Source organism: Pempheris klunzingeri, chromosome 19 (genome assembly GCF_042242105.1).
Source record: "Pempheris klunzingeri isolate RE-2024b chromosome 19, fPemKlu1.hap1, whole genome shotgun sequence".
NCBI classification, from domain to species: domain Eukaryota; kingdom Metazoa; phylum Chordata; class Actinopteri; order Acropomatiformes; family Pempheridae; genus Pempheris; species Pempheris klunzingeri.
Window position 1 is genome coordinate 10,511,279 of NC_092030.1, and position 9,872 is coordinate 10,521,150.

General features: G+C 39.7%; 1 protein-coding gene across 1 annotated transcript; it reads right to left on the minus strand.

The window, feature by feature from the left end:
- Window positions 1-1,168: 1,168 nt before the first annotated feature.
- On the minus strand, window positions 1,169-9,061 carry setb (SET nuclear proto-oncogene b). The gene is made up of 8 exons (XM_070850863.1): window positions 8,845-9,061; window positions 5,985-6,042; window positions 3,985-4,127; window positions 3,698-3,801; window positions 3,487-3,600; window positions 3,106-3,276; window positions 1,471-1,602; window positions 1,169-1,276 (listed from the first exon to the last, which is right to left on the minus strand). The coding sequence occupies exons 1-8, from the start codon at window positions 8,912-8,914 to the stop codon at window positions 1,256-1,258; spliced, it is 813 nt and encodes a 270-aa protein (XP_070706964.1). The 5' UTR covers window positions 8,915-9,061; the 3' UTR covers window positions 1,169-1,255.
- Between the last annotated feature and the right edge of the window lie 811 nt (window positions 9,062-9,872).

Here is a 9,872-nt window from a genome sequence, read left to right on the forward strand (position 1 = left end):
GAACATGGACTGAAGCTGCCATCCAGCGGTCTGTTGGGTTTGCGAAAAGGTTTTATTTTAACTTCTCTGAGCCTCAAAAAATACCACAAAATATCCATAAATGTATCCGCCTGGTTTGTCTATAAATACATTCACTTTTGCAAGATAACGGTTAATTTGCTTGATGACATTTCAGACAACTTCTGGACTGAAGAGAAGTGAAAAACTGCAGATGAAAAGGCTAAATGTGATCAGACTACTCCATACATCATGTATACATTTATTTATTGTAACAAAGCAACTGGTACACTTAATTTAATGTGAATACGTTTCCAGCGGAACAGGAGACACACTGCAGACTCCTGAACTGTGCAGAAATTTTAAATCTCTCCCATCTCAAAATGTTAAGCCAAGCTCAAAATTAGATTTTTTTTTAGGTTGTTTTTATAAAAAAATGTACATTTCAAACTTTGTTGTGGGTGCCTGGAAAACAAGATAATGAAAATTTCTTAACAGATGTCCAGAGTTGTTGTCAGAGCCCCGCAGCCCCACCAATCCTCCCCATTAAACTGTGTACAATTAACATTTGTCTTACCAAGATACATGTATATCCCAAAAACATTTACAATGGTTGAAAGGAACAAGCTGGTGCTTTCAATCAGTTCCATTAGTACAATAAGTCACAAAGGAAAATGCAACCTCTAATAAGCCTTAGTAACCCCACCACCGGATATATTATAATATACATTTATATATATAAAAGTGGGTAAGGATGCTATGATTAAGTTATCACTGCACCATGGCTTATTTTTATTGAACTCACAACTTCAACAGAAACTGTCTTTTCATATTTTACATAGAAATTGCTATTGTACGTATTTTAAATCTACGTAGAATGACGTGCAGAGTGCTACAAATTTTTTTTTTTTTTTTTAATTCTTTTGCATGTCTTTGGGAGATGTAGAGAAACAATGACAGGTGAAACTTGAAGAAAGTGACCAACATCCCCACTCCACCCCACCCAATGTAGACCTGTGTATGTAGCTGGTCTTTAGACATGGCATTATGGACAGACCGTGGCTGTGGAGGAAGAGGACGGACACACTGACGACACACAGGAAAAAGATTTTTTTTTTCCTCTTCTTTTTTTTTTTTTTTTTTTACAAACCGCCCTCCCCACCCGCTCCCCCCCCCAAAACAACCCCAAAATATTTAGCTCCCATGCGTTGAAGAATGACCAGAGGGAGGACTGAGAAAAAGGTGTTGGCTGAAACATTTAATCATCCTCACCATCATCCTGAAAGGAGAAAAAAAAGTGTTACACTGGTTGGTCCCAGAAGAACATTTCAGATGTTTGAGGTGAAGTTACTATGAAAACACGCTGAGGCACTTCTACAGGACAGGAAGTCTCTTTATCCCATTCATCAGAGATTTCTATTACTGGTTCAACCCTCCGGACAAGCGTGCATCTTTGATCTACAGTATTCTTACCTCTCCATCTTCTCCATCACCATCCTCATCCTCATCTTCACCTTCTTCTTCCCCCTCGTCAATATCTTCCAGACCCTCCTCTTCATCATCATCGTCATCGCCATCACCTTCCTCATCCTCCATATCAGGAACCTTGGGAACATTCAGACTTTAACCACCTGATCCTGGCTTTAATGTTTGATAACCGCAGTAACGATGAGCTACTGGATTTACTGAATCCTCTTTCAAACAGGACACAACTCAACATCCCTTCACACCCTGACCCTCACTTACATTATGTAGCAATCTTTCACACTCGTAAAGTGTTGGATGTCATGCTATACGATACAGCCAGACCAAAAATAAGATTTGTGGGCTGATATATTTGAGTTTGTTGTGTTTTTCCTTACATAAACACTGAACTTTACCAACATCCTATATGGATTCTGTAAACTTGGTCCTTGCAAGTCAAACGTATCTTATTTGTTATCCCATGTATACATTCCTATGTAAATATCTGTGATAAGCCCATGTCAGGCTCTACATTATCAAGTTGAGCAGGGGGTTCAAACATTTTATAAAACCACCAAAAAACACCAGTATTTTAACATACTGTACTTGGTGTATTATAGATGTGACAATTGGGCCATCTCCTTGACAACTGTGCAAATTTCATCCACTGATGAAGACTGAAATGTGTTAAAAGCTCCAGAAGAGCAAAAATGCTAAATCTGAGACTTAATACAAAACCAAGTGATGCCACCTGGGACTAATAAACAAGCTCTGAGCACCAGAGTTGTGTCCATAATCCCACCAGCGTGCTGCAGTTGGTTCCCAAGGATGGACAGCCACAAAACTGGGCTGTCTGCTTGTGGAAGATGAGCTTGTTGGAGGGTAAAACCACAAGTTTTGGCTGGTTGCCAGGGGTTAGCAAGGTATGCTACCACAGATTGCGTTTCTTCCTTCTTTCCATGCAAAACAGTGCTGTATGTCCCTGCTGAAGGCTGCACAGCCATCAGCCACCATCAGAGCCCTGTTCTGCTCATAATGATTATGATCCCCTCTGGGATTAAAGTATATTGATATTGATAAAAGGCCATATTGATCGACTCAGTATGGCCTTTTCCTGATACTGAACAAAGGGCTTTTCCACACAAGGCGCAAGTCTGTCTGAATGCACCATCAACACATTAAAGAGCAACGTGCAAGCAAATTTTTTATTCTGAGATTTATTTTTAACCTTATAAAACATTAAATCCTGCATTACCCTTAAAATGGTCATTATCAGACATAAGGGCAGAAATTCAGAGGAGAAAGTGTTTGTTTTCTCAAGCTCCTAAAACTGCTCTTTTTCCCCAGCTGCAGTAGTAGGTGGTAGTGAGCTGGGCGTTCGTGTTACAGTGAGTAGGTTTTAGTGGCTCTTCACCATATATCATCATGGTAGGTTATTGTGCAGGTGGCACAAACTCTAACCTGACAGCCATGGAGTCCACAGTTTTACCAGCAGGAAAAGGAGAGCTGCTAGCTTTGTGCATGAGTGCACTTAGTGCAGGTGAGGAAACAGGACTTCACTGCTTCATCCGTTAGAACAGTGGTTCCCAAACTTTTGCAGTGAATGTTCTGCAGGAATAGAAGAAACCAAGATTAGGAGCCTACCAAGTAGTACTGCAGTGGATTAGGCCAGATGTCGTCCTTGATCACTTCTCCCAGCTCGTCTGCTCCTGCATCCGAGTGGTCGGTGAACCAGGTGAAGAAGCTCTCTGGCTCCTCGTGCTGCCTTTTCTTCCCGGCTTTGTTTGGCGTCTGTCCTGTACGCTTCGTCAGGTCCTGGGAACCACGTGTTTGGTCATGATTAATTGTTATAAAGTGTTTTGCTATTGAGAATAAGAGTATAACTGTTTGCAATAAAATGAAATAAAATTTTATTAACTTTATCTAATGTCTTAGGTTAATCAGAATGTGTAATAGTAATATAAAAAGGTAATTAAATACATTTTCATGAAAAGAACATACAAGCCAAAGAAAAGGCAAACCAACCTTTCCAGCTTTCCATTTGATTTCAGTTGATTTGGAAACAGGATCTCCGCTCTCATTTACATTAAACTCTTTGGAGAGGGCTTTGTTCTCAAAGTATGGATTCTCATCAAAATACTACAGAAAAGAAATAATTAAGAAATACATGTCACATCTGTCTCAGTTTATGGCATGACTTTTAAAATGTACAAATAAAGTGAACCTGACAACTCACAAAATCTATTCTATATCCAGACTTGATATCCTCGAACTCGGTGACCTCCACCCTCGACAAGTAATGAAGTGCTTCCTCATCTTCCTCCCCCAGAAGAGCTGAAACTACAGGTCAGACACATTAGCCAAGCTTATGAGAAAAACATTAATGCAACATTGTGAAACATAAAGCAGCTGTAAACAAAGTGAGACAATAGATGTTTACAATAGATTATTTCTGTTATGAGCCAAGATCCCCCCCCCCCCCCACCGACACAAATACAAAAATGACAAAGTATATAAGTTTACCTTGTGGATGGTTGACAAATGTTGTGACCCAGAAGTTGGGTATTTTGGCTATGAGTTCTGATCGCTTCTGAAAGAACGGCTGGCGTAATTTGTTGTACTTCTGCTCTACTTTTAAAATTTCTTCACTTGCCTGTTCGTTCAGTCTAGAAAGAAAGAAGACAAAAGCACGTCAATAAGGAAAAAAGTAGGGCTGTCACGGTGAAGGAATTTCCACTACGGTGATTAAGGGTGCCACAATAGTGCAATATGTGATAATAGCGGTTTTGGCGCTGTTTGTTAAATACTTAATTTGTAATTTTGTTGCTATATAAATAAGATTTAATGCTGTGATAGGCAGTTTATTGTTGGTGCAGATGGACTAAGAGAGAACTAGACTTCTGCCTCTCAGGCCTCTCTCCTTTCCTTTCATTCCTATTGGCTGTTCTACAAACACACATGCACATGCATGTCCTTTCCATCTATGGTCCCTTCAGATGTTGGTGAAAACCTGATCCAACAGCAGAAATCCTGCAGAAAAAGTTGCTATTCCAACTCTGGCACAGCTGTCTACACTGCAAAGCAGCCAAAAAAAAGGACGACCAACTTTTCAAACAGAGAATCTAAAAGAGAGGCTGAATAATAAACAATAAAAACATGTTAATATTAGCAAAGTGCCTCAAAGATGAGGAGAAAGCAATGACGCTGCAGATTTCATTTTCCTGTAATATCCAAATGTGTTGCATTAGGTTATCTGGGTAACGTTATTATAAGGCTTCTAATAACACATCAAGGGTTGTGTATGTAGGATTACCATGAAAGCAGCCAATGAGAAGCTATGTTGAATGTTGCTAATAGTTTAGTCAAAGGCTGTAGCTGCAGCTAATTCCAGCACGTTTATGTAGCTAGCCAATGTTAGGGCTTTACAGGTCTGCAAAGACAACAGGTGCTTAGGACACAGATTTCTGCTTTCGCCAGCTTTAATTGTTAGCCATTATTAAGTTTCACAGAGGGTTATTGTTATCGTGGCTATGATCAAGATAATAACCTGCAGCCTAAATGCTAGTGCTCCTCGCAGGAGCTATTCAGCATACATGTCAGTAGCGGCACTGTGCAATCACTGAAGGGGCCACGAAAGCCACACTCTCGTCAGCATGCACATTATTAGCCCCACTGACATACAGTATAGCCCCTTTTCATCAGCAGGAACTTTTCTCATTTACCTCGGTTCGGCGCGTTTCCACCGAAATTACTGTGGGAAAAAAACTTTCCCTCAACCCCAAACTTTCCCTGAAAAAGTACCTAGTAGGGGGGAAGAACTTTTCAGATTACCCAGAATTCTTGAGTGATTGGTGGAACACACTTGCAGCGTCCTGCACTTCTGTTCCAGTGTGGCTACAAACTTGTTTATTTAATTTCTACAAGCTTCACTTCGTTTGTGTTTTGATCATTTGGAAAATGAAGCAAAACAAGAGAAGCTACGAGAAGTGGATGGACGATGAGGTCCAGGCTCTATTTGCCGAGGAAGAAATTCAGCGGGACGACCGAGTCTATGGAAGAATAGCCGACAAGCTGGAGGAGCTAAATGTAGGGCGCACGCCGAAAACAAATTTGTGAAAAGTTGAAGAAACTTAAGCAAGATTATAAGAAGCTGAAGGACCACAACAGTCGCAGTGGGTCCGACCACCGTACTAAGTGGTATGACCAGCTCGACACCATACTGGGCCACAGACCGGAATATTCTGGCACCCCCCTTACAGCATCAGCCTGATTTGAAAAAAATGTTTCCCGAACTTTGAGGTGCGGTGGAAACTCAAACCACACATTTACCCAGGTAAATAAATTCCTGGAAATAAAAGTTCCTGGAAATGTTGGTGGAAAAGAGGCTTATTTGGACAAAACATGTAAACTGCAGTTGTGGTGGTAGACTACCAATAGCATGGTATGGCAATATTGCGGATATCGCGACAAGCTTATCTCCATGCACCCATTTTTCATTACTCTCAAACAAGCTTCAAACTCACCTGTCAATTTCATTCTGTACTTCGTCAATGTGTTCAATGGCTTCCTGTTGCTCTTTTTCTGAAAGGAAAAGGAAACCTGTTTTAAATGTAGGATTTTGGTATAAAAAAGGGAACATATCACTGCCAACAAGAACAAATGACTTCCTTCAAATTACAGTGTAGCCAAGGTTAATGTGCACTGAGAGATATAGTAGCAAAGACAATATATAAAATCATCATGCAATTCCACTGAAAGTCATGAAATGATAATATCCATTATCCACCAGTAGCTGGCAAAAATCTGTGGCTTGCCTCTTCAAAGTAAATTTATAAATTCATTGCATTGGTATGCATTGGATGGCAACAAAAAACTGCTGGAGGGTCAGGGCCTGTACAGTCATTACTGTTCATTCAACTGGACTCATGTATAATATCTTATCCTCAGTCTGTGCAATACTGTTTTTCTGACTAGTGCAATAATTCATCACTTCATCCATTCTACTAGTGTTATATTTGTATATACTGCATAGCTTTTTTTATTCTATTTATATTATATTCTACGTATATAGGCACCTGTTGCTTAACTTATCTTTGCACTTATCTTTGTTGTTCTTGTTCTTTGCTGCTGCAAATTTGCAAATTTCCCTACGTATAAAGGTTTATCTTATCTTAATTATGATACTTTTGAGCGATCTCCAGTTTTGTATATTTTCGATTCCAAGCTGGGGATCGATCAGTGAATGACCCACAACTGACAATTTTTAGACGCATGCATGTATAAGAGGATAGGCAATATGGCAAATATATGGTGAGGATACTTAATTGCATACTGATCAAAATTGACATTTATCACACTATGATTTTATAATGACAGAATCAGCAAAAAGCACCAACATCATAATCTGAGCTTTGTCGCTTTTGAGATAAAGCTATCCTTAAAACTGACCAGTGTTACCTTTTGTCAATAATTTCTTCAGCTTTACAGTATAACACAAGTTCACTTTAACCATTGCTTTCATGCATTTTATTTCTGCTGTTTGATAGGCTGATAGATCTGTCCATAGAGTAATGTCTAATGTTTATCATCAATAGACATACATTTTATCGCAATACCTTATCAAACATTTTTAATCGCCCAAACCTAAAATGCAATGAATTGTGTACAATAATTCAACAAGCAAACAATTTGTTGGCTCTGGCTCCTGGCTAAATCTAGATCAGACTGGCTCACATATTTGCTAATAATTGCATACATATATATCATATCATATGTTGGAGGGCATTTAGTGTCTGCTACAAAGTTTGTCCTCCAGAGAGTACAGACAAGTTAATTTTTTTTATCTGTAAAATGTCCAGCTCGGTAAATATGGTGGCTGTTATATTAGCTACTAATCTTCAAAAAGCTAATTTAGCCTATAGGATGCTCTTAAAAAAGCGCTGTGATCACTTAAAATTGGTCAGTTAATTAATCATCTGTCAAATACTGATATTGGTTCTACCTTTGAAAACTAGTATCAGTTGCGCTTCTATCAAACAAAAATATTTGAGAGGATAATAGAAGGAATTTAATATTAGTTCATATTTACTGGAAACAGGTTGGCTACATTAGTAGGTGTATGAATGCTTCCCAGCATAGCATTTCTTCTATCTATAGACCTTTAATCTATCTGTTTGATTTAGTCGGCCATAACCAACAACAACAGAAAGTCAGTTTAGCTGCAAATCTAGCAAAGTATCCATTGGAAGCTGAGGATAACTTTATAGAACCTCAAACTGTGTAAAAACAACAGCTTTTCCTGCTCACCTGATCCCCACAGTCAACATGTTTTACAATATTTGAAATATTCTAGATATGAACATAATCAAAATCAGATGTTATAAATATGTCTTGCACGTGAGACCAGTTTGACTGCAATGAAAATGTGATCTTAGATCTTAGAACCTCAGTACGGCAAAAAGCCCGATTCGTCTCATCTCTCTACTGGATGTCTCCATTGTGTGTTAAATAACGCGAGACGCCAGGAGTGGTGTGTTTGGATGGGGTGTGTATGTGTGTGTGGAGCCATGGCAGACAGACCCTCTGCCTCCCGCTGTCTGGAGCTTCCTGTTGCTACTAAAGGCGGCCTGGTTTGAATGAGAGGCTTAACGAGGTCTCGCTGGAAAATGCTAACTGTAACACACCGATATGAACATATGATGAGGTTCACCGAAGCCTCTTTACCCATGTTAAGCACACATTAGCGTTCCTAAAGCCACCCCGTAGCTATTTAAACTAACGATGAGCACTTGTTTACATCTTGATCAGCTACTAACTGGCACACAAAAGCTAAGCTTGCAAGCGTGATGATGTTAAACTTAACAGCTAAGGTTAACGTTATCGCTGTTCGGCCTAACTTGACTGAAGGGAAAGAGGATAACCTTAGAGTGAATGTTGCACATGCTAATAATGTGTGCAAACAATCAAAAGCTCCTGCCACAAACGTGTATGAGGAAACACATCGCTGCACGCGATTTCATCAGTACCCCCCCACGACAAGCCTCCAAAACTGCCTGCATGAACAACAACTGCACATCACACAAAATGCAGCTTATGCAATGCAAACACCAGCCTCCTTAGTAGCTAATGTAAGCTAATAGCTAGCTAACATCTCACGCTGGCTAAGTTGTTAGCTCATATTAGCATGCTACATTGCATGCTACAACAGTCCTGCACAACATTTCACCTCGTTGCTTTTATTTAGGAAATGGTAAATTAAGCTGTTCATTCATAACTCTGTGTCGTTTCAACTCGATACCACACAAACTACAATGAAAATAACAAAATGACGAAAAACAAATGAAAATGGCGTTGAACAGGACAACCGCCATTCCTTAACGTTACCAGAGGTCTCGTCCGCTCCGTCGTGATTTGAATTCTCCTTCCTACTGACTTTCGCCGATGAGGCCGACATGGTTATCGTTTGCTGTCACACTTTTAACCAGATGTGTATCCCGCTTGCTTTATAACTCTTCTCTGGAGGATAAAAGTTAGTTCCACCTTACACAGAGTGCGCGTCTTCTAGCCCACGATAAGGAGGAATGAGCGCAGCTTTGCACGCTTGTTTCTCTCCGTGGCGCTGGGTCTGTGAACACATTTATGGTCCTCTACTGCCCACAGCTGGCTGGAGTGCAGAACTGCAGGCCGCGCATGCAACTCAAATCTGTAAATGCCTAAGTGAAATGTTCTACTTCACATTGGCTGTATATCCACGACAACAATGTGTTCATCACACTAAATGTTTTTCTTCTGATAACCATGCTACTGTTGGTTAGTGTTCTCTCTGACAAGCCTTATCTGCTATAATGGAAAAATACACTGCTACCATTTTCTTTCATAGTTCATCTAGCTGCTTTTCTATCTTGGCTGAAGAACCTCCATGAAAAATAAATTGCTTATAAAAGGTTCACACTTCTTATTTTAATGCGTGCGTGTAAAGGATATAGGATAAACAGAACCAGCTCTCTGACGCCGTTTTCTATTGTGCAATATTACATGTTGACCAACAGACTTTTGGGTGTAACTAAATTATATCACATAGCCTATCATATTGCAATGAAAAAATGATCTACCTATGTAACCTTTGTCTGAAATAAACACCTGCATTTATCACCTTATCAAGCGCATTACTGAGGGGCCAGAGGTTACTTTTTCAAGTTTCCAGTCCCACACCTTTTTTATGCACTCTTTTCAGCCATTCATAGAAACATATGGGCACTCAAAGTCATGTTTCCATTCAGAGCAGAACATCTGCCAGTGCTATAACAAAACTTAACATTCAGACTTTATCAATTAAATACATTTTCGGCTTTTTCACACTTTGCTTATTGCTACCAGAGGAGCTGTATGGGAGATCATAGGCTACGTGAATG